The 25,698-nt window shown below is 40.3% G+C and overlaps 1 protein-coding gene and 1 pseudogene across 5 annotated transcripts in view; one reads left to right on the plus strand and one right to left on the minus strand.

Moving 5' to 3' along the window:
* RPS6KB1 (ribosomal protein S6 kinase B1) overlaps positions 1-25,698 on the minus strand; it is a 67,511-nt gene that overhangs the window by 35,039 nt on the left and 6,774 nt on the right. For all 5 annotated transcript variants that reach the window (XM_006154603.3, XM_027774229.1, XM_006154601.3 and 2 more), the window contains exons 2-4: positions 13,311-13,360; positions 12,171-12,291; positions 9,157-9,225 (exon numbers count right to left, since the gene is read on the minus strand). In XM_006154603.3, coding sequence (XP_006154665.1) covers positions 9,157-9,225; positions 12,171-12,291; positions 13,311-13,360 — 240 coding nt within the window. The remainder of the gene's footprint in view (positions 1-9,156; positions 9,226-12,170; positions 12,292-13,310; positions 13,361-25,698) is intronic.
* LOC102496435 (ubiquitin-conjugating enzyme E2 C-like) lies at positions 18,258-25,319 on the plus strand (annotated as a pseudogene).

Consider the following 25,698-nt stretch of genomic DNA (forward strand, 5'->3'; position numbering starts at 1 on the left):
TAAAAAAAAAAAAAAAAAAATCGGACCAACAGGTGGCGTGGTGGTTGGGGCACTGGACCCACATGGCAGACCTTGGTTCAAGTCTTGGACCTGGCAGCTAGCTTCCTCACTTTCCCTCTCACTCTCTTTCTCACACTGTCCCTCTCTGGTCAAATTAAAATAAATAAATAAAGTTAAATAATTCTTTTTTAAAAAGTCAATGGGGTTATGTTAGAAGGACGTAGAAGTCATCTTAATAGGGCTCTCACTATTAATTTCAGGGACAATTGGAGAATCAAAATGATTAATCAAAAAAAATGGATTAATATACTGAGGGAAAAAAAGTCCATACTAGTTCTTTAAAAAAAAAATAGAGTGTTGGGGGCCAGCAGGTAATGTGGTGGTTAGGGCACAGGACTCCTACGTGGCCAATAGCAGTTCAAGTCCTGGACCTGGCAAGTTGAAAATCTAACTGGATGCATGTGTGTGCATCCTCAAAACCCTGAGAGGAGGTTAGAAGAGAAGGGACTACAGTGTGGCCATCCCATTTCTCACTTTCCCTCTCTCTGGAGAGCACACTTGCCCTATAGCAAAACTTGGGGACAAAAAAAAAAAAAAAAGGTAGAAAGGAGAAAGTTATTGAAGTTATTGGTTTATGAAAGCATAATATTTCAGACACAATATTTCAGAACATAGCCATGAGGCCAGTGAGGTAAAATGAAGGTAATAAAGGTGAAGCAGATTCAACTGAGATCAAGAAATTAGAAAGTTAAAGTACTGATTACTTATAAAATACAAGAACAGTGTTGACAAGGATTATGAGTGGAAAAAAAAAAAGAATTAGGAGTGGAGTTAAATGAGAGTCTTTATAAATGTGAAGAGGAAACCAGGACACAGCAGATAAAAGACAAGGGAGGCCTGGCTGCAGTGACACAGGATTAGGCACTGCTAGTAAGGCTGGAACCACATGGAAGGCTTGGGTTCAGGTCACAGACCGACCTGAACAGGTCAGTGTGGGGACATGCCCCTAATTCTAGCTAACTGGCAGACTGGGCACAGAGGATTGTAATGGTGAGATCCTGTCAAAAATGCCTACCTTTCCCTCCCTCCTCTAGTCTCTTTGACTCACTCACCTGCTCATACATTCATTAAAACGAGAGAGAGGGAGAGAGAGAGAGAGAGAGAGAGAATGGTATAGTATAAAACCTCAAAGGGCAGAGGAGGAAGGGTTTTGACCAAAATGTAAATGAACAATTGTAAGAATAAGCTGGGGAACCAGCAGTTAGCGTAATGACTATGTTGCTGGACTCCCATTTAGTCGACCACGGTTTGTGTCCCGGACCCAGTGGCTTAAAATTCATGCCGGGCGTGTGTGTGTGCGTGCGTGCCCAAGATCCCGAAAGGAGAATGGAGGAGAAGGGATTGTGGCGAGACCATCCCCCCTGGGGGGGGATTTCTCGTGATTTCTCGCTTTCTGTCTCTATGTCTCTCTCTGTCTGGCAAGCACATGCGCCCTATGGCGAAAAACCTCTCCAAAAAAAAAAAAAAAGAAGAAGCTAATTAGGTCTTCCTCTGGATTATATAGTAAGCGAAATAAGAAGGAGAGTCTATGCTGTCTCCAATGTGGAATCTAGCATAACACCTAGCATGTAGCAGGTTCTCAACTGGTTCAATAAAAAATAAAATGGAAGAAGTATTGTCAATCTGTGACCCATAGGCTTTGGCCAAAGGTTCTAGTATTTACAATGCAAGGTAAAGTAACATTTTGGACAAGAGTATAGGTGGAGTATCCCTAATCTGAAAATCTGAAATAAAAATTCAAAACTATTTCAGGACTAACACAAATCTCTAGGTAAGATGACTGTAGGCTCCCTCTGAGTTTCTTCTGAGTTTACTCTCCTGGAGGCAGAGAGTATAGGCCTCTCTGATCTGAGAATATATGTAGTAAGAATACACATCTTCCCCCAAGGATCTCTTCTCAGCCTTTAAGATGAAATCAAAATAGAATCAGATGTCCCCTTATCTTAAGTGAGTTGGTTCTATCTGGACATTCTGTCTAGGATTATCAGTTCTTCTGAAATTGTTTACTTCTTACTGGAATGGTCTCATTTGAGTATTTCCTCGTGGGGGAATGTTGAGAAAATACCTTCCAGCTGCAAGAAAAATGTACTATGGAAGCAAAAATATAGGTTGACCATCACTTATCCAAAATGCCTGATAATTTATATTTTTCTGGATTTTAGAATGTTTGCATTTACATAATGCAAATAAGATATCAATCTTAGGGATAGGACCTAAGTTTAAATACAAAATTCATTTTTTTTTAAGGTTTTTGTCTTAGGGTACGTGTGCTTGGAAGGGGAGAGACAATGAGAAGGATAATGAGAAGTCCCCCACCACCGCGGGTATATGGCCACACCACAATTCCTTCTCCTATGTTCTCTTCCCTGGATCTTGAGCATGCGCACACATGTACCTGGCATAAGTTTCAAATCACCGAGTCTGGGACTTGAACTGGGGTTGGCCATGTGGGAGTCCAGTGACATAACTGCTATGCCATCTGCTGGCTCTTGTTTATTTCTTTTCTTTTCTTTTCTTTTTTTTTGAGAGAGAGAGATTTTTGTTATAGAGTACATGCTGGAGAGACAGAGAGACAGAAGGCAAGAAATCATTCCTCATGGGAGGTGGCCATGCTGCAGTTTCTTCTCCATTCTCCTTTCAGGATTTTGGGTATGCACGCATACAGGCCCCGTATGAGTTTTAAGCCTCTGGTCTGGAACTCAAACTGCCGTTGATTATATGGGAGTCTAGCAACGTAACCATTACACCATCTGTTGGTCCCTCATGTATGTTTTTAATACACCCATACACATAGCTGGAAGGTAATTTTATACAATATTTTTGTATTGTAGCATTTTGAATATCTGTGCTAGAAACAGTTTATTCAAAGTAAACTAACACCAGAAACAATTATGACTAACATCATCAGCCTGATTATCCAGCATAACATATCAAATGGAATAGATTACTTAAAAATCTTGACCATGGGGCCAGCAGGTAGCATGATGGTTAGTTAAGGTAATGGACTCCCACATGGCTGACCATGGTTTGAGTCCCAGATCTGGAGTCTTAAAACTCACGCTGGGTAAGTGTGTGTGTGTGTGTGTGTGTGTGTGTGTGTGTATGCAGGCATGCTCCAAAATCCCGAGAAAAGAATAGAAAAGAGACTGTAGTGTAGCCATTCTTCCTGGGGTGTTATCCCACCTCTCTCTCTGGTGAGTGCATGCATCCCATGGCAACCCCCTACCTCCCAAAAAAGAAACCTGATCAGTACTTTTAGTAGTAACATATCTGGAACAAGCCTTATAATACTGCCTTCAATTCTACATCTAACATGTATTACAGATAAAATAAATCATTAATCTCAAATGAATCCAACAAGATAGTCAGAGAGCAAAAGTTAAGCCCTACTTACCTGATGTTGAGAATACCTAAGTAGATTCTTTATAAGGCCATCACCACCAAAGTTGTGGTCATAGGATTTGTTTCTTGGCCTTTAAATTGAGGAATAATTTGCACTACTTAAATGAAAATCATCAAGAAGATAAGGACTGAAGTACTATAAATCTTCTAAATTAAAAAAAATCATTTTGGAGGTTGGCAGGTGGTGTGATGGTTAAGGCATTGTAATCCCACATAGCTGACCATGGTTTAAGTGTCAGATCTAGTGGCTTACTTTTTCACTTTCTCTCTTTCTCTGGTCAAATTAAAAATAATAATAATAAATGAAATAAAAATTTTTTTAAAGTCATTTCAATTGTCTTTTGTTTTTCAAAGGTTTTTGCCATAGGGCGTATGCGCTCATCAGAAAGAAACAGAGATAGTGAAAAGGAAAGTGAGAAATCACTTCCCCAGGGGGGATGACCAAGCTGTAATCCCTTCTCCATTCTCCTCCTGGGATCCTGGGCATGTACATACGTGCGCCCGGCATGATTTTCAAGCCACAGGGTTTGGGATTTGAACCATGGTTGGCTTTGTGGGAGTCCAGCACCATAACCTCTATGCCTCGATTGTCTTTGAAAATAGTTCTCTATCAGAACCTTTGAGAGTGGAACCTTTTCAGAAATCAACCCCAGACAAAAAGAACAAGAAACTGAACATGTACAATTCACCTCCAATAAAAGCTGGAGACACATGGAACTCCACACCTCAAAAGATAAAAGCAGGAGGAGGATAAAGCAATGATCTATGACCTACCTAGTAGAGTGGAGATAAGATCAAATTTATATATCTGTAAAGGGAATTAATACAAACAAGTTGATTCCAGCTATGCACCCTGGCAAGATTTAAAAATTAAAGGAAAAAATATAAAGGAAAAATCAACCAGGCTAGAGGTGGTATGGAGGTTGAGGCGTGAGGAGGCTGGATCTCACATGGTTGACTATACAGCTCCAGTCTTAGACTCAGAAGCTTGAAATACACTCCAGGCAAGTGTGCGTGCATGCTCAAAATCCCAAGAGGAGAAAGAACTGAGGTGTGGCCATCACAAAAATTTCTCAATTTTCTCTCTCCCCAGAGAGTGCACGCATCCTAGAGCAAACTATAAAACTAAAATAAAATCATCAATAAACCAAAAAAGGTTCCTTTCTCCCCACTAAGTCTCAAGTGTATGCTCCAGAAAAACAAGTGAAAGATGAGCTAGAGTGAAGAGCTAAAGTGAAAACCTGATTGTAGGACAGTGGTTAAAGGGAGTGAGATCCCATGGGAGTGACCATGGAGTCACAGCCCTGGAAGCTTGAAAAATATATTGGGTAAAAGAAATGGAGGAAAAAGGACTGCATCATGACCATGTCCCATTGGAGGATACTTTCTTTCTCTTTCTCTCTGGTAAGCACACGTGCTCTCTAGCAAAAAGAAAAAAGAATAACAAATAAAGATATAGAAAAATAAACAAACAGGGGGACCAGCAGTTGGTGTAATAGCTATGTCACTGGACTCCCATGTAGTCGACTGCAGTTCAAGTCCTGAACCCAGTGGCTTAAACTCACACCAGGTGCGTGTGCATGCATGCCCAAGATCCTGAGAGGAGAATGGAGGAGAAGGGATTGCAGCGTGGCCATCCCCATGGGGAGTGATTTCTCGCTTTCTATCTCTCTGTTTCCCTCTGTTTTTCTGGCAAGCGCACATACCCTATAGCAAAAACTTCTCACCCCAATACCCTAAAGCAAAAACCTCTCAAAAAAAAAAAAAAAAAAAGAAAAAGAAAAGAAAAGAAAAATAAACAAACTTGACTTTAGTGAGAATCTACAGGTTGAAAGGTCAGATCTCTATCTGCTCTCTCTCATCCAACTCTAAAATGCCTTTCCAAGGCAAAAGAAAGGAGGTGTTTTCTCAGCAGCAACTGATCCACCCTAGAAAAAAGACCTACAGATACAATGATTTGGAAGTTCTTGGTTAACTGCCAGTTAACCACCTAACTACCTTACAGAGAAGCCTACATACATAGAACTTCTGATCAGATTTTCAAAGTCCACTCTTTTTTTTTTTTTTTTTTTTTTTTGAGAGGTTTTTGCTATAGGGCGCATGCGCTCGCCAGACAGACAGAGAGAGACAGAGAGATAGAAAGCGAGAAATCACCCCCAGGGAGGATGGCCACACCGCAATCCCTTCTCCATTCTCCTCTTGGGATCTTGGGCATGCACGCACACGCGCCCGGCATGAGTTTAAGCCACACTTAAACTCTGGGCATGTGTGCATGTGTCCCCAAAATCCCAAGAGGAGAATGGAAGAGAGGGAACTGCAGCGTGACCATCCTCCTGGGGGATGGGGGATTTCTCACTTTCTGTCTCTTTGGTGAGCACATAGGCCCTATAGCAAAAATCTCTCTTAAAAAAAAAAAATGCAGTAAAAGAAAGTAAATGAGGACAAAAAAAATTTAACAAATGGTGAAAGTAAGAAAAATTAGATGATTAGTCTAGGTGGTCCAACATCCAATTAATTACAATTTCAAGAAGAGAAAAAATTGGGAAGAAAATTATCAAAGAAATCACATCAAGAAACTTCCTAGGAGGACCTGGATGGGGACAAGATGGTGGGCTCGCAGTGACAATCTGTCAAGGGTTGAAAAATAGTTTGTATAAAGGCAGATTTTAAAAGGAATTTCTCTTCAGAACAACCTTTTTTTTGTGCCACCTAAGAAGCCTCTTGACTCACCATGGAATGACTGTAACTGCAAAGTGGAGCTCGCTTTGACATCTGATGGCAGGACGATAGTGTGCTACCACCCATCTGTGGACATTCCATATGAACACACAAAACCTATCCCTAGACCAGATCCTGTGCACAATAATGAAGAAACACGTGGTCGAGTACTGAAATCCAGGTTAGAAAAGAAAAGTGAACAACCTGGACAAGGACCCACGATAGCAACTTAGCAAAACGTTCTTTACTACCTAGCACCATTGATATCCTCATGGACAGTATCACAGGCATCATAAGAAACTGGACCCTCCAAAAGAGAGATGATATCGAGGTTCTCAGAGGAATCAGAGATGTGCCTCATTTGTCACTTAAGAAAATCCCATATGGTGTATTCAGTAATAGGTTATGTAATATAATAATAATAAAATTTATTTTCATTAACTAGAAAGAAAGAAAAAGAAAAAGAAACTCATGCTGGGCGCATTCTCCAAGAGGAGAATGGAGGAGAAGGAACTGTGGTGTGGCCATCCCCCCTGGGGGCTGATTTCTCACTTTCTTTCTGTCTCTATCTTTCTGGCTAGTGCTCTATAGCAAAAACATCTTCAAAAAAAGAAAAAGAAAAAAAGGGGTCAGCAGGTTGTATGGTAGTTAAGGTGCTGGACCCCCATATGGCCAACCATGATTTGTGTCCCAGACCTGGTGGCTTGAGGATAATGGTAGGCACATATGCACACATGCCCAAAATCTCAGGAGGAAAATAGGCATGGACATCTCCCCCATGGTGATTTCTCACTTTCCCTCTCACTGTCTCTCTCTCTCTGGAAAGTGTATGTGCCCTGTGACAAAAACCTAAAACAAAACAAAATAAAAATAATAAAAGTTAAAGCAAGACTCATCACTATAAAAATTTAGAACATTAGAAGTAAAATTTTAAATATTTTCAGAGAAAAATAGGCAATGTGTAATGGATTCAGAGTCAGAATGGAAAGGAGATTCTCAACAGAAACTCTCAAACAAAGAAAATGAAGGAAATGCTGAGTGAAAATGATTTCAACTTCAAAGTCATACCTAAATAATCAAACAAGTATAACATATGATAATTTCTCAAATATGCTATAGTTTTTTAATTTTTTTTTTCTATTTGCTTTAGGGCACGTAGACTCATCAGAAAGACAGACTGAGAGAGAGAGAGAGAGAATGAAAAAGCACCTCCCAGGGGAGATGACCAGATTACAATCCCTTCTTCTCCATTCTCCTGTTTGGATTTGGCCCCATCTGCTTTTCAAGCCACCAGGTCAGGGACTAAAACCTCAAAGTTGGGCATGCGGGGGCCAGCTGCCTTAAATATGCCACTGGCTGGCCCTGCACTATAATTTTAAAAAATTTACAGGGCCAGCAGGTAACATGGATGTTGAGGCAGCTGGATCCCACATGGCCATCTGTGGTTTGAATTCCAGATCCTGTAGGCAAGTGTGTGTGTTTGCCCAAAATCTCAGGAGTAGAATGAAAGAGAAAGGATTGTGGTGTGGCAATTTTTCCTGGGGGTGATTTCTAGCTTTTTAGATTTTTGTTTTTGCTATAGGATATGTGTGCTTGACAGAGAGAGAGAGAGAAGATAGAGAGAGAGAAGGTACACAGAGGGCGAGTGAGAACTCACTGCCTCAGGGAGGATGACCATGCCACAATCCCTTCTTGTCCATTTTCCTCTCAGGATTTTGGGTATACATGCACACGTGCCTGGCTTTTCATGCCGCTGGGTCTGGGACTCCAAATGCGCAGTTAGCTGTTCAGAATCTAGTTGCCTTAGCTTCTGTGCTACCTACTAATCCTAGCTTTTCTTCTTCTTTTTTTTTTTTTTTTTAAGGTTTTGTCACAGGGCTTATGTGCTCACCAGAGAGAAGGAAAGTGAGAAATCAGTCCACAGGGGAGATGGCCACATTTTACTCCCTTTTCCTCATTTACCTCCTGTGACTTTGGGCATGCACACATAAGAACCTGGTGTCATTTTCAAAGTGCCAGGTCCGGGATTCAAACAGCAGTGGAATATGTGAGAATCCAGCACCTTAAGCACCACGCCACCTGCTGGCATCATCATGTTTCCCCTTTATCTCTCTCTCCCCATGTCTCTCTGGCAATTGCATAGCAAAAACTTAAAAAAAAAAAAAAAATTTTACTTTCATGTATGCTTTCTCAAAGAGCAAGTAGATGACCATCAAAACAAAGAAATAATAATGGCATAAACTAATAAAAAAGAAGATAAAGAATCCAGAAAACAAAGGACCCACAATAAAGAAGCCGAAAGGATCCCAAGGATCCCAGTGAAATGAGAGTCCAACAATGATAGCCATATCTATGGAACTACCAGGCCATATGGGAAGAGGAGGAAAAAAGGTATCTAAAAAGATGCTTCTAGGAAAAGAAATGAAACTGGTAGAGTATCTGATAAGTCTGATCAAAGAACATTAAATGGAAAGATATCTTATAGAGTTGCTGGAAAGTGTGGGAACAATAGATTCAAAGACTATGAAGCCAAATGAAAGACGGGGGAAAGGGAAGAAAGATTTAAAAAGATTAAAATCCTTAACTATCATAATAGGAAATCAAAGCATAATTCTAAAACTGCTACATTAAGACACAGCAGTACATGTTTATTACTGGGTTGTCGGGGAAGTCATGAAGAATTTTTGCATAGAAAGGCATAGAAAAATACATCATGACTTTACCAGTGACCTAATACATACAAATATGGAGATCAGAAACAACTAAAAGAGTTATGTCAGAAAAATTAAACTCTTCTTCTTTCCACCCTCCCCAAACAGAAATAAGACTTGAATAATAATAATGAAATATCTTACATTTTAAAAGGATTTATAATTATGTTAGAAATATAATATTTCAACTGAGAATTTTAGGCCAAATTTTTATAGTAGTTAAGAATATAGGGTAAAGAAATGAAGAAAGGGAGGGAATAATCACCTTTTTAAGCACCTTCATGGCAAATATTTTCCCAGTATTTGCTCCTGTTACTTTTCGTACTTGAAAAACCTAGATTAAAAAAAAATGTGTGTTATTAAAAGTCAATCATGTCAGTCATACTTCCTTAATTTCTATTTATAAGAAACAAATTATACCTTATTTCATATTGTAAAAATTAGTATCATGAAGGACTGTGTACAAAAATGGTCAGCCTAGAGAATAAACCACATTGGCACTGGCAGGTGGCATGGTGGTTAAAGATGCTGGACTCCCACATGGCCAACCATTGTTTAAGTCCTAGACCTGGTGGCTTCCTTTCTCACTTTCCCTCTCTCATCCTCTCTCTCTGGTCAAATTGGAAGAGAATAATAAATAAAGTTAAAGTAAAAATAATTCTTAAAAAAAAAAAGAATAAACCATATTAAAGATTTAGTATTCGAAATCTGTTAAACATGGGAGTTTTCTATTTTACCTGCTGCCATCTGGTGGCAAAACTGGGCAATGGCCATCCAATTAAGTCCTAATCTATGCATAAAATCTTATTTATTATTTAATTTAAAAATAATCATTTATTTAAATTTATTCCTATTATTATTTTAATTCACCAGAGAAAGACAGACAGAGAAGGAGAGTGAGAAAACAAGCTGCCAGGTACAGGACTTGAGCTACAGCTGGCCATGAGGGAATCCAGCACCTTAGCAACCACATCACCTGCTGGCCCCTATTTGTTTTATTTTTTAAAAGCACATTAATACCATCTTGGTCCAGAACTACACTCCTCTTTTACAATCAGTCTTATTATAAATTTATTCCTTTTTATTATTTTTTTAATTTGCTAAAGGGCACATGAGCTCAGCAGAGAGAGGGAGAGAGAACAAAAGAGAAGAAAAGTAAGAATGCACCCCCACCACACAGAGGATAGTCATGCTGCAGTCCCTTCTCCTCTATTCTCCTCTTTTGGAAATACACATGTATACACACGTGGTCTATTTTTCAAGTCGCCAGTTCCTGGTTGAACCCACTGTGGGATCCAGTACCACACCACCAGCTGGTTCCAAATCTTGGCTTATTTAAAACAAGCTACGATCAGGATGCCCAGATACACAATACCAAACGTAAAAATGATAAGTGTTGGGGCCAGCAGCTGGTATGGTGGTTGGGGCAGCTGGATTCCCATATGGCTGACTACTGTTCGAGTCCCAGACCTGGTGGCTTGAAAATCATGCTGGGCGCATATGAATGCATGCCAAAAATCCTAAGTGGAGAAGAGATTGTGGCATGGCCATCCCCTCAGAGGGTTATTTGTCACTTTATGTCTCTCTCTCTCTCTTCTCCGGTGAGCACATGTGTCCTATGGCAAAAACTTAAAAAAAAAAAAAAAATACAAGTGTTTCATAAATTACTTCCAGCAGTGCCACTGTTCTTGCTTCACATAAAACTAATAATAGCTGACAGAAAATTACTGTTTACCTATTCCTCAAAATAGCTAGCTATTAAACATTTTCATACATGAGCTAATATATTTGTGACTCAAGGTGCTATGTGCTAACATATTCAGGATGATTAGAACATATCAGAATATGTTCTTAAGCCTAAGAACAAACTACAAATATTGTGCTTTGCAAAAATTAACACTATGCTATAGCACGAGTATATGCGTGTATGCATATAGCATATGCATATATGGTTCTAAAACTTAATCCTAACCAAATTGGTATCTAAATTTTCTTTTGATAGAGAAAGGCTACATGTGGGCTAGCTGGTGCCACAGTGATTAGTGCTCCACATTGGGAGCCAGTGGTATAGTGATTAAGTGCTTCACATTGGGAGCCAGTTCACATGTGGTTGAACACAGTTCAAATCCTCGCCCTGGAGGCAAAGGATGTTTTCTCTTTCTCAGGTGAGGGCATATGCCTTCTGGCAATAAAAGAAGAGACACAGAGACAGGGAGAGAGAAAGGAAAAATGGTTAGGTTTAAGTTTCCTTGGGTGAAATTCATAAAGGTGAGGTCTTAAGAAAGAAAGTCTTTTTTTTTTTTTTTTTCTTTTTTTGGAAAGGTTTTCGCTATAGGGCACTTGCACCAGCCAGAAAGACAGAGACAGAGAAACAGAAAGCGAGAACATCCCCTAGGGGGATGGCCATGCCGCAATCCCTTCTCCTCCATTCTCCTCTCGGGATCTTGGAGACACATGCATACATGCCCGGAGTGAGTTTAAGCCGCTGGGTCCAGGACTTGAACTGCAGTCAACTACATGGGAGTCTAGCGACATAGTTATTATGCTAACTGCTGGTCCCAAGAAAGTCTTCAGTGAAACTATGAAACTAAGAAATTTTCTTCTCCCTTTTTATATTCCTTTACTTTTCATAACTCTATTACTCTAGATACCACAAGTCAATGAAAAACAATTCATATTAAGGTCTCAGAAATAGGTAACAGCTTAAGTGTCATATTTCTTCAAAGTATAGAGTACTTTGTTTTTAAAGAGGATACCTATGCATGGTACCTTTAACCAAAGGAAAGACTGAATCCTTTAATTAAATTCTAGTAACAGACTTTGCCTGGCACAGTAACCTTTTTATTTATTAAAAAAATATTGATGAAGGGCCGGCAGGTGGCGTGGTGGTTAAGGGCGCTGGACTTCCACATGGCCAACTGTGGTTCAAGTCCCAGACCTGGCGGCTTGCTTTCTCACTTTCCCTCTCTCTCTTTCACTCTGTCCCTCTCTGGTCAAATAAAAATAAAATAAATAAAAAATAAATAAAGCTAAATAAAAAAAATTACTTAAAAAATATTGATGGGGTACCTATTATGGGGCAGGTTTTTACATGTGCAGTATTAGGAAAAGGAAGGAAAACTGAACTTCTCTACATCCCTCAAATCACACAAGATAAGTGGTCATGGTCCTATCTATCACTGATGGCTGACAAAGACTAAGATGATGGCTTGGAATTCAGGTATAAAAAAACAACCTCCCCAAGACAGACACAGCTTTCATCTCAAAAATATTTCCTACCTTTCCATAGCCCCCTTTACCAAGCACCCGAAGTAGCTCAAAACATTCTGGTCTGATTTTTTCTGGCCCTCTGTTCACACTAGTTTCTGAAATTTCAAATTTCTCACAATGTTCCATGCCACTGGGAAGAAAAGCAAAACCAAAAGTAAGTTTGCAAAACATTATTAAGCCACTTTCAGAATACTGTTAAGAGGAAAAAGAAAAGGAAATTCAATTCATTAAAAAGACAAAGGTATATGACAGCAAATTTAATAACTGTGCTCTAAGTAAAGTGATGACTCAATGACATGGCAAGTCAAAATTATGGTGGCCTGACAACTGTTTACCTGCATACTGACAGAATGTGCTGTTGATGATTTAGTTTCATAAGCACCGACCACCCCGAACTAAATTAGAAAAAAACTGATAAAGTTCACAAAAGAAGAGACTATTTTAGTTATTCAAATGTAATTTATTCCATATGTTTATAAGATTAGGTATCATCCAGCCTTATTTATCAGTTTTAGAAGAAAATCTAGGATCTTTCTAACATTACTCAATTAGCTGAGTCTCTATGTTACAAAAATTCTTGCTAATAAAACTTATCCATGCATCTTTTCCTGTCTTTTTTTCTAAGTTATTAGCTTAATTTAAAGAAACTCAAAAGGGGGTGCTAATTGTGTTTGTCATTTAAATATTTTCTACATGAGTAGTCAATCTTCTAGTCTCCTTGCACACCAACTCTTTTTATCTGAGGGTATACAGAGCAAATCAATCATCATATTTACCTAGCAGTTTGTCTAAAATGATTTAAGATTACATGAATCTGTCTGAATAATGTATTAAAGCAAAACAAAAAATATTTGACCTTTTGGGGCATTTAAATAAATTTTTCAAAAATTCCTAACTAATTCACATGCACTTTCAGCGTACTCTGAATTTAAATAAATATATTTTTTCTCTAAATCTATATGTAGTCTCAAAACTCTGGATATGTTACTACACTGATCAGATTTTGGGGCTAAACTCAATAAACCAAGTCTGTTACTATGATTATATTTAGAACAGGTGATCAGAATAACATGATTGTTATAAACTGAAACGGATATAACCTACTTATAAGAAAGATAGCACAGTGAAAATCTTTTCATATAAACTTACAGTTCATATGGTCCAACTCCCCCATGGTCCATGCTTTCATTTAACTGACCCTGAAAAATATGTAGACATTTTAGAAATCATCTCAAAACAGTAATTTACAAGTCAAATGCTTTACCTCCTAACAAAGAGAGACTGAATGAAATAAACCAACTTAAAAGCTATCTACACTTTGGTAACAGGCAAAATAGTTGTCAATAAAAAGGACAATACTATGGGAGATTTCATTCTTAATTTCATATGATGACTAATATAGAAACTACTTATCAATGATGTAAAAATAAAAACAAATTATTTTCTCCTTCAAAAATATTTCTGTGTTGGGACCAGCAGTTAGCGTAATGGCTATGTCGCTGAACTCCCATGCAGTCAACCATGGTTCGAGTCCCGGTCCCAGTGGCTTAAACTCACGCTGGGAGCGTGTGTGTGCGTGCCCAAGATCCCGAGAGGCGAATGGAGGAGAAGGGATTGCAGCGTGGCCATCCCCCCGGGGGATGATTTCTCACTTTCTATCTCTCTGTCTCTGTCTTTCTGGTGAGCGCACGGTCCCTAAAGCAAAACCCTCTAAAAAAAAAAAAAATTCTGTATTAAAAATATATCTGTGTGGGGACCAGCAGTTAGCGTAATGGCTATGTCGCTGGATTCCCACGTAGTCGACCGCAGTTCGAGTCCCAGGCCCGGTGGCTTAAACTCACGCTGGGAGCGTGTGTGTGCGTGCCCAAGATCCCGAGAGGCGAATGGAGGAGAAGGGATTGCGGCGTGGCCATCCTCCCTGGGGGGGTGATTTCCTGCTTTCTATCTCTCTGTCTCTCTCTGTCTTTCTGGCGAGCGCACGCGCCCTATAGCAAAAACCTCTCAAAAAAAAAAAAAAAAAAAATATATATATATATATATCTGTGTGTGTTATGTAACTAAGTACATATGATTTACTAAACCAAATTATACCAAGTGTTATTCTGATGTTTCTGATATAAAGGCTAACATAAAGTCATGAACTAAGCCTATGGTAACCAAAACTAGGCCAAGATATGTAGCATATAATGTGGCTGATCAAGAAACATAATTAAGCAACAGTCTCAGTCAGGAATCATGCTAGTCAAACATTTACTCTACCCATAGGATAAATGGGTGCATAATTTCTATATACTAGTAATGAACAACCCGAAAATGAATTTAAGATAACAACTCTGAGCCCAGGCTAGTGGTCCAGCAGGTAGCAAACTGAACTGCAGTGCAGGAAGACAAATGACCACCTGTAGCTTCAGATCCCCAGGTTGCCATAAAACATGCTCAGCATGTACCCAAGATTTTGAAGAAGTGAAGGGCAGAAGGGGGTTAATGATGTGATGAGACCCCATCAAAGATGCTTCCCCCCCTTTCCTTCTCTTGTAACACACATATGCTACCATGAATAAAATAAATAAAAGCTTCAAAACAAACAAACAAACAAACAAAAAAATAAAAACAAGATAATTCTACTCACAATACAATAAGAAAAACTTGGGGCCAGCAGGTGGTGTGGTAGTTAAGGCACTGGACTCCCATATGGCCAACTGTGGTTCGAGTCCCATACCTGACAGCTTTCTTTCTTTCTCTCTCTCTCTATAGTAAGTGCACATGTCCTAAAGCAAAAATTAAAAATAAAAATAATAAATAAAAGTAAATAAATATTTTTTGAGACGTTTTTGCTATAGGGCACGTGCGCTCGCCAGACAGACAGAGAGAGACATAGAGACAGAAAGCGAGAAATCACCCCCCAGGGGGGATGGTCACACCGCAATCCCTTCTCCTACATACTCCTCTCAGGATCTTGGGCACGCATGCACACGCGCCCGGCGTTTGAGTTTTAAGCCACCGGGTCCAGGGCGCAAACCGCGGTCGACTACATGGGAGTCCAGTGACATAGCCATTACACTAACTGCTGGTTCCCAAAAGTAAATAAATATTTTAAAAAATAAATCAATAAATATTTTTTAAAATAACTTAGGCAGTGACAAAGGTGGTAAGGGGCTGCTGTGTGATTCTGGAGCCATATGGGCAATCATGGGGTTCAGATCCTGGGTCTACATGAGCACGTCTGGTGTGGTCGCATGCCCAATATCATGGCAGCTGGGAGATCTGGAGAGAAGAATTAAGACATGTGAGACTCTGTCACAGGAGCTTCTCTCTCTTAAACTTAAAATAAGAATAACTTTATTAAGAAGGAAGTAAATGTAAGACTTCTACACTGAAAACTATAAGCCTCTGAAAAAAATTAAAGACAACCTAAATAAATGGAAGGGTAGGACCAATACATGGCATCGTGGTTAAAGTGCCTTGGATCCCACATGGTCAATGGCACAGTTCAAGTCCTGGACCCAGCAGCTTGAAAAACAGGCCAGGCATGTATGCATGCATGCCTAAACTCCTGAGAGGAGAAGAGAATGTGGCATGGCAATGTCCCCTGGGAGTGATTTCTCACTTTCTCTCTCTCTCCTGAGTGTACATGCCTTGTAAAAAAAAAGAAATTTTTTTTTAAAAAGCAATACTAACAAAATTGATTATAGTTTCAATTAGATCTTATCAAATTATCCGGTTCTTTTCTTGCATAAATTCACAACCTAGTATTAAAAGGCATATAGAAATAAAAGGGACTCAAAATAGTCAATACAGTCTTGGAAAAGAATAAAGTGGAAGGACTGACACTTTGCAGTTTCGATACTTATTACAAAGCTATGGTCATCAAGACAGTATGGCACCTGGAAACCAGCAGTTAGCGTAATGGCTATGTCGCTGGACTCCCACATAGTCGACCGCGGTTCGCGTCCCAGACCCGGTGGCTTAAAACTCATGCTGGGCGCGTGTGCGTGTGTGCCCAAGATCCCGAGAGGAGAATGGAGGAGAAGGGATTGCGGCGTGACCATCCCCCCTGGGGGGTGATTTCTCGCTTTGTCTCTATGTCTCTCTCTGTCTGTCTGGCGAGCGCACACGCCCTATAGTGAAAACCTCTCACCCAAAAACAAAACAAAACAAGACAGTATGGCACCAGCATAAAGATAAACACATAGCTCAATGGAAGGGATCTCAGAAATAGTCTTACAATGTCAATGGATTGGAACCAGCAGTTGGCGTAATGGCTATGTTGCTGGACTCCCATGTAGTTGACTGCAGTTCGAGTCCTAGACCTGGTAGCTTTAAACTCACGCTGGGCGCGTGTGCGTGAATGCCCAAGATCCCAAGAAGAGAATGGAGGAGATGGGATTATGGCATGGCCATGCCCCCTGGGGGGTGATTTCTCGCTTTCTGTCTCTCTCTGTCTTTCTGGCGAGCGCGCATGCCCTATAGCAAAAACCACTCCGGAAAAAAAAAAAAACATGATGTCAATGGATTTTGACAATGATGGCAAAAATACTCAACGAGAAAGACATTCTTTCATTAAATGGTGCTAGGATACTAAATACTCACATGTGAAAAAAATAACTTGGATCCCTATTTCATATCAGACACAAAAAGATTAACTGAAAATAGATCAAAGACCTAAATGTAAGAATTAAATCATGTCAGTGGGTAGCACGGAGGTTAAGGCACTGAATCCCACATGGTTAGCTGCACAGTTTGAGTCCTAGACCAGGTGGCTTGAAAAATCACACCCAGACCCATGTGCATGCATGCCTGAAATCCTGAGAGAAAGAAAGAGAAAAAATTATGGTGTGGCCACCCCCCTGGGGAGAGCTTTCTCACTTCTCTCTTCCTCTGTCTCCTTCTGGCTTTAATGCAAAAACATTAAAAAAAAAAAAAAAAAAAAGGAAAGAAACAGCTAAAAGTATAAAACTCTTTAGAGAAGTTTTTGCTATAGGGCGCATGCACTCGCCAGACAGACAGAGAGAGACATAGAGACAGAAAGCAAGAAATCACCCCCCAGGGGGGATGGTCACGCCGCAATCCCTTCTCCTCCATTCTCCTCTCGGGATCTTGGGCACGCACGCACACGCACCCGGCGTGAGTTTTAAACCACCGGGTCCGGGACACGAACCGCGGTCGACTACATGGGAGTCCAGCAACATAGCCATTACGCTAACTGCTGGTTCCCTAAAAGTATAAAACTCTTAGAAGAAAAAGAAAGAGTAAAGTAAATCTTCATGATCTTGAGGTAGGCAAGGATTTCTTACAAACACCACCAAAAGTATAATTAAAGAAAAATATCAGTAAATTAGATTTACTGAAAATTAGAAACTCTTGTACTTTAAAAAAAAAGAAAACAAACACAATCAAGAAGCTGGAGGCTAAGAGCAGCAGGTGGCATGGTGGTCAGGGTGCTGGATTCCCACATGGCTGACAGTGGTTTGAGTCCTGGATCCAGTGGCTTGAAAATCACAACAAATAAATAGATAAATAAATGTTGGGACCAGCAGATGGTGTAATGGTTATATCGCCAGACTCCCACATAGTTGACCATGATTTTAGTCTCAGACCCAGCAACTTAAACTCATGCCAGGCGTATATGCATGCATACCCAAAATCCTGAAAGGAGAATAAAGGAAAAGAGATTGCAGAACGGCACCCCCCCCAGGGGTGATTTCTCACTTTCTATGTCTCTCTGGTGAGTGCACACGCCCTATATCAAAAGTCTCTCTCTCTCTCTAAAAATAAATAAATATAAATGTTTTAAAATTTTTTAAAAGAGAGAGAAAGAAACTGGGGATGGAATGGTTTTGCAGCAGTAAAACATGAAGCTGATCCACGTAGGAAGGCTCGGCGTTCAGGATGGGAGAGTTCCCTGAGTATGCCAGATGGACATGTGCCCATGCTCTGGGACTGGCTGAGGCTGGTGATGGATAACATCCTTGAGACCCTATAGAGACTCTTTCTCTCACTCATGGAAAAAATAAACTTTAAAATAGAGAGAGAGAAGGAGAAAAGATCCAGCCATGGTGATATAATAGCAGTGTGCTGCTCCATGATACTGGAGACATGAGGTAGGTCAAGGTTTGGTTTTTAGTGGACATGTATCCTCTCGGCACATGCATATGCTCATGACGCTGACTGGCTGGAAGTCTTGGGGGAGGATCAGGGCATGAGAACCTGTTGATGGTGCTCCTCTATCTCTGAAAAAAATTACTATTTTTTTAAAGGGGCAGTCCATGGGCCAGCTGGTGGCGTAACGCCGCTGACACAAAGGGCACACGTACACACTGGACACGTGTATGTGTCAAGGCCCAAATCCCAAAAGAAGAAATAGAAGGGAAGTGATTATGGTGTGACCATATCCCATTGGGGGATGCTTTCTCTCTCTCTCTCTCTCTGATAAGTGTACATGTCCTCTCACAGTTTAAAAAAAGGAATAAAGACACCAGATAGTGTGTTGGTTAAGGCGCTGGACTCCCACATGGCCAACTGCTGTTCAAGTCTCAGTCCCAGCAGCTTGGAATGCACACCAGGCATGTATGTGTGCGTGGCCAAAATCCCAAGAGTAGAATGAAGAAGAAGGGATTGCAGCGTGGCCAACCCCTTGGGGCGTGATTTCTTCCTTTCTGTCTCTGTCTTTCCAGCGAGCACACATGCCCTATAGCGAAAATCTCTCAAACTAAAATAAATTTTAAAAATAAAGTGAAAAGAAACCCACAAAACAAGAATATATAAAGAACTATAACTCGAGGAACTGGCAGGTGGCATAGTGGTTAAAGATGCTGGACTCTCACATGGTCAACCACAGTTCAAGTCTCGGACTTAAGAGGCTCGCTTTCTCACTTTCTTCCTTTCTCTTCCTCTTTCTCTGGTCAAATAGAAAAATAATGATAATAAATAGGAAACCAGCAGTTAGCGTAATGGCTGTCGCTGGACTCCCACGTAGTCGACCGCGGTTCGCGTCCCAGACCCAGTGACTTAAAACTCACGCCGGGCATGTGTGCGTGCGTGCCCAAGATCCCGAGAGGAGAATGGAGAAGAAGGGATTGCGGCGTGACCATACCCCCTGGGGGGTGATTTCTCGCTTTCTGTCTTTAATGTCTCTCTCTGTCTGGCGAGCGCACGTGCCCTATAGTGAAAATCTCTCCAAAAAAAAGAAAAAGAAAAAGAATGACAATAAATAATTTGTATTTAAACACACACACACACACACAAAAAAAAAACCTTGTAATTCGGAACCAGCAGCAGATGGCATAATGGTTACGTTGCTGGACTCCCATGTAGTCAACTGTGGTCTGAGTTCCAGACCTGGCAGCTTGGTGCACGCCTGCCCAAAACCCTGAAAGGAGAATGGAAGAGTATCGATTTCGGTGTGGCCATCCCCCCCAGGGGGTGATTTCTTTTGCTTTCTGTTTCTGTCCCTCTATAGTGAACACATGCACCCTATAGCAAAAAAAAAACAAACAAACAAACAAAAAACTATAACTCAATAATAAAAACATAAATGACCGAATTTCTAAAGATGGGTTAAAATCTAAATAGGCATTTCTCCAAAGATATACAAATGGACAATATGTACATGAAAAGGCATTTAATAGCATTAGTCATTAGAGAAATGCGAACCAAAACCAGACTGAGATATCACCTCATACCCATTAGGATGACTATAATAAAAAGGACAGAAAATTAAGTTTACAAGGATGTACGGAAATTGGAGCCCTAGGGGAACAAAAGGTGGCGTGGTGGTTAAGGTGCTAGACATTCCCACATGGCCAACGGCGGTTTGAGTCCTGGACCTAGTAGCTTGCTTTCTCACTTTCCCCCTCTCTCTGGTCAAATTAAAAAAATAAATGAATAAATAAATAAATACAATTAAAAAAAAGTAACTGGAACCCTAAGACACTGCTGGTAGAAATGTAAAACAGTTCAACTGCTTTGGAAAACAGTCTGGCACTCTCTTAAAAAGTTAAACACAGACTTACCATATGACCAGCAATTCTAAGAGGTATTTACTCAAAAGGAATGAAAGTACATGTGATAATACAAAGATGTGGACATGGGAACCAGCAGTTAACGTAATGGCTATGTCGCTGGACTCCCACGTAGTCGACTGCAGTTCGCATCCGGGACCCGGTGGCTTAAAACTCACGCCGGGCGTGTGTGCGTGCGTGCCCAAGATCCCGAGAGGAGAATGGAGGAGAAGGGATTGCGGCGTGACCATTCCCCCTGGGGGGGTGATTTCTCGCTTTCTGTCTCTATGTCTCTCTGTCTGGTGAGCGCACACGCCCTATAGCACAAAACCTCTCAAAAAAAAAAAAAAAAAAAAAAGAGGTGGACATGAATGTTCACAAAGGCTTTACTCACAACCTAAACGAACATCCAAATGAACAACACTACTAAGTATCAATTGATGAATGGATAAACAAAATGCAGTATGATCATATCTGCATAACATTTCAGTCAACAACTGCATATATGATGATGATCCCACAAAATTGTAATAGACTACATATGCTCTAGGTGTGTGTAGGATATACCATCTATTAGGTTTGTGTAAACACTATGATATTCACATGATAAAACTGCCAAACACATTTTTCAGTGATGTATGACTGTACGTACAATGGAATATTATTTGGCCATTAAAAATATTGTTTGGCATGGGACCAGTAGTTAGCGTAACGGCTATGTCACTGGACTCCCACGTAGTCGACCGCGGTTCGCGTCCCGGACCCGGTGGCTTAAAACTCACGCCGGGCGCGTGTGCGTGCGTGCCCAAGATCCCGAGAGGAGAATGGAGGAGAAGGGATTGTGGCGTGGCCATCCCCCCTGGGGGGTGATTTCTCGCTTTCTGTCTCTCTGTCTCTCTCTGTCTGTCTGGCGAGCACACACGCCCCATAGCAAAAACCTCTCCAAAAAAAATTATTTGGCCATGAAATACTGGGCCAGCCAGGGTGTGGTGGTTAAAGTGGCTGGATCCAACATGACCAACTGTGGACCCTGCAGCATGCAGAACACACCAAGCACATGTATGAGAGGAGAATGGAGGAGAAGACATTGCAGCATGGCCATACTCCCTGGTGGATGCCTTTTCACTTTCCCTCTCCCTGGTGAGGGCCCCAAAAGAAAAAAAAAAAAAAAAAAAAAAAAAAAAAAAAAAGGCAATGAAATATTGATACATATTAAGACATAAATGATCCTCAAAAACATAAAAAGCAAAGACCACCTTCTGTATGATTCTATTTACAGGAGATGTTCAGAAAAATCAAGTCTATAGAGATGGCTATGGGTGGGAATGAGGAGAAACTTAAAAGGACCCACTGTTTCTTTTCAGTGTACTGGAAATGTTCCAAAACTGAACCATGGTGATAGTTGTACAACTCTGTAAATACACTAGTAAAGTTACTTAATTTTTTTTTTGAGAGGTTTTTTTCGCTATAGGGCGCATGCGCTCGCCAGACAGACAGAGACATAGAGACAGAAAGCGAGAAACCACCCCCCAGGGGGGATGGTCACGCTGCAATCCCTTCTCCTCCATTGTCCTCTCGGGATCCTGGGCATGCACAGCACACGCGCCCGGCGTGAGTTTTAAGCCACCGGGTCCGGGATGCGAACCGCGGTCGACTACGTGGGAGTCCAGTGACATAGTCATTACGCTAACTGCTGGTTCCCAAAGTTACTTAATTATAAAAACGAAACAATAAAAACATGGCAGCAGAAATTGAATTACTGATATTAAAACATTAATTTTAATTGAGTATTCTTAAATATAGTCTGATTATGGACTCTTTCAGTTTACACAAAAGGATATAAATCAATTGAAAAATGTCTAAAAATCTTTAAATATCAATGTCAAAATTTTAAAGTAATTCAAAAGACTTAAGTAAACATGTTTTTCTTCAAAAGCACCAGTACATAGCTAAGAAAACTAGTAGTATTCTTACAGAATAGATGTTCAAATGCCCAAGAAAACATAAAATTTTAATCATAATTTCTTCATGGTGTGAACATATCAGGATGATGTGCAACACCAAGGATGTTTCATGATTAGACTGAGGGGAATGGATGGGGCAGTATCAAGGGGGAAAGAAATCAATTCTCAAAGTTTCAACTTAATCGAGTTTCTTTTGTGTGTGGGAAGGGGGGTGGTTATAGTTGCAGTTGTGTTTGTTTTGTTTTTGTCTCTATTGCTGCATATAATCACCTATGATGGCTTCACTTTAAAGACAAAAGACTAACTCTTCCCAGATGTGATAAACTGGTATTACATAATTGTCTTTTCTTTAATGTTAGTTTTACTAAATTCTAAATTAAAGACCACAAACTAGTTAACACTGAACCATGACTTTGAAGCCACCTCACAAGACATGCCCTGTAGCTATGTTTCATTTCCGGAGCTGGCCAGGCCTGTAATATCACCTGCATCTGTGCTTCTAACTTCCTACCGTTACCGTCTGGAACACAGGCATTTCAGCCACTATTATTTTCTGCTATTCAATGTCACCTTTAGGAAAAAAAAAAAAAAAAAAAAAAAAAAAAGGCAATGAAATATTGATACATATTAAGACATAAATGATCCTCAAAAACATAAAAAGCAAAGACCACCTTCTGTATGATTCTATTTACAGGAGATGTTCAGAAAAATCAAGTCTATAGAGATGGCTATGGGTGGGAATGAGGAGAAACTTAAAAGGACCCACTGTTTCTTTTCAGTGTACTGGAAATGTTCCAAAACTGAACCATGGTGATAGTTGTACAACTCTGTAAATACACTAGTAAAGTTACTTAATTTTTTTTTTGAGAGAGGTTTTTTCGCTATAGGGCGCATGCGCTCGCCAGACAGACAGAGACATAGAGACAGAAAGCGAGAAACCACCCCCCAGGGGGGATGGTCACGCTGCAATCCCTTCTCCTCCATTGTCCTCTCGGGATCCTGGGCATGCACAGCACACGCGCCCGGCGTGAGTTTTAAGCCACCGGGTCCGGGATGCGAACCGCGGTCGACTACGTGGGAGTCCAGTGACATAGTCATTACGCTAACTGCTGGTTCCCAAAGTTACTTAATTATAAAAACGAAACAATAAAAACATGGCAGCAGAAATTGAATTACTGATATTAAAACATTAATTTTAATTGAGTATTCTTAAATATAGTCTGATTATGGACTCTTTCAGTTTACACAAAAGGATATAAATCAATTGAAAAATGTCTAAAAATCTTTAAATATCAATGTCAAAATTTTAAAGTAATTCAAAAGACTTAAGTAAACATGTTTTTCTTCAAAAGCACCAGTACATAGCTAAGAAAACTAGTAGTATTCTTACAGAATAGATGTTCAAATGCCCAAGAAAACATAAAATTTTAATCATAATTTCTTCATGGTGTGAACATATCAGGATGATGTGCAACACCAAGGATGTTTCATGATTAGACTGAGGGGAATGGATGGGGCAGTATCAAGGGGGAAAGAAATCAATTCTCAAAGTTTCAACTTAATCGAGTTTCTTTTGTGTGTGGGAAGGGGGGTGGTTATAGTTGCAGTTGTGTTTGTTTTGTTTTTGTCTCTATTGCTGCATATAATCACCTATGATGGCTTCACTTTAAAGACAAAAGACTAACTCTTCCCAGATGTGATAAACTGGTATTACATAATTGTCTTTTCTTTAATGTTAGTTTTACTAAATTCTAAATTAAAGACCACAAACTAGTTAACACTGAACCATGACTTTGAAGCCACCTCACAAGACATGCCCTGTAGCTATGTTTCATTTCCGGAGCTGGCCAGGCCTGTAATATCACCTGCATCTGTGCTTCTAACTTCCTACCGTTACCGTCTGGAACACAGGCATTTCAGCCACTATTATTTTCTGCTATTCAATGTCACCTTTAGGAAAGTTTCACACCAGAAACACCAAAGTTACATTATGTATTATACAGACAATTATCTTTTCCTAAGAAACTTTTCTTTTTCTACTCAATTGTTTCATACTGCCTTAGCTATATGACCCATCCAACACCTTTTCTGTGTCACTGTAATTGGCAAAGCAGAATCTTGCTTATATTAGGTACTATACACGATACACTGTTTCAAACCAGTCCAGAATGAGTTTGCAAAATTTACATTATAAAAAAGTTCAATATACCTGAAGTCCTAATAAAAGAGAGCATATTTTATAATTTAAATAAATTGTTTCTCAATCGGTAAAATTGCCCTAAATTAAGATACCCATTAACTATTTTAATCACTATTCTGGCTGTTCCCAAATGTTTCCTTACAAAATTCAGCAACTCAGGTGAAAGGGAAAAAAAGGGTAAAACCATGCCCAAGATTCTGGGCTATTTAAAAATAGCTACAGGAAGTCATAGTCCCAGAGTTCCTTTCTTCTTGCCAGCACCACCGGTGTGGCCTCCCAGAACCGCTACCCAGCCACGCCCGCATGGCTGCCACAGTAAGGAGCCAAGCTCAGTGGAGTAGCCTCCAGAGGCCCCGTTGGCAAGACGCCACAGCAGGAGCTGATGCATGATGTCTGGCAACCAAGGAAAGTCTGCCTTCCCTGAACCAGAGAGCCTTTTCAAATGGGTAGGGCCCATCCATTTCATAAACAGCTGGCAGTTTATGAAAACCTGATGTATAAGCTGTCTCTCAAGTTCCCGAGTGGCTACCCTTACAATGCACCCACGGTAGAGTTCCTAATTCCCTACCATCCTATTGTGGACATCCAGGATAGCATCTGTCTGGACATCCCGAAGGACAAGGGGTCGGCCCTGTATGACGTCAGGACCATCCTGCTGTCCATCCAGAGCCTGTTAGGAGAATCCAACATCAACAGCCCTTTGAACACACATGCCACTGCGCTCTGGAAAAAATCCCTACAGCTTTTAAGAAGTACCTGTAAAGAACCTGCTCCAAGCTGGTCTCCAGCCAGGAGCCTTGACTCAGGCTGTTGGCCTCTCCTTGTGTCGTCACTTTACTTTTTCCTTAGTTGGTTGTCCTTTCCTCCATTTCTATTAGGACTCTGTACCTTGAGTTGTGATATTATTTTTGCTTTGTTTCTATTTTTCAAATTAAGTGTCTGGTTGAGCCCTTGTGTCATACATTAAGTAAATGCATTTTAGTAGGGTTTTGTAAGTAAATAAGTAAGTTAATTAATTAATTAATTAATTAAATAGTTGCAGGGCCAGCAGGTGGCATGGTGGTTAAGGCACTGGACTCCCACATGGCCAACTGCAGCTTGGGTCCAGATCTGGTGGTTTGCTTCTTCACTTTCTTTCTCTCTGTCTCTCTCTGGTGAACACACATGCCCTGTAACAAATTTTTAAAAATAATAACAATGAGGGCTGGCAGGTGATATGGTAGTTAAGGTGGATGGACACCTACACGGCTAACCACAGTTCGAGTACCAGATCTAGCAGATTGCTTTCTCTATTTCCCTCTCTCTCTGTCTCTCTCAACTTCAAAAAAATAAAATAATGACAATGAATAAAATTAAATAAAATAATTCTTTAA

This window comes from Tupaia chinensis, unplaced genomic scaffold (genome assembly GCF_000334495.1).
Source record: "Tupaia chinensis unplaced genomic scaffold, TupChi_1.0 Scaffold000416_1, whole genome shotgun sequence".
Classification (NCBI taxonomy): Eukaryota; Metazoa; Chordata; class Mammalia; order Scandentia; family Tupaiidae; genus Tupaia; species Tupaia belangeri.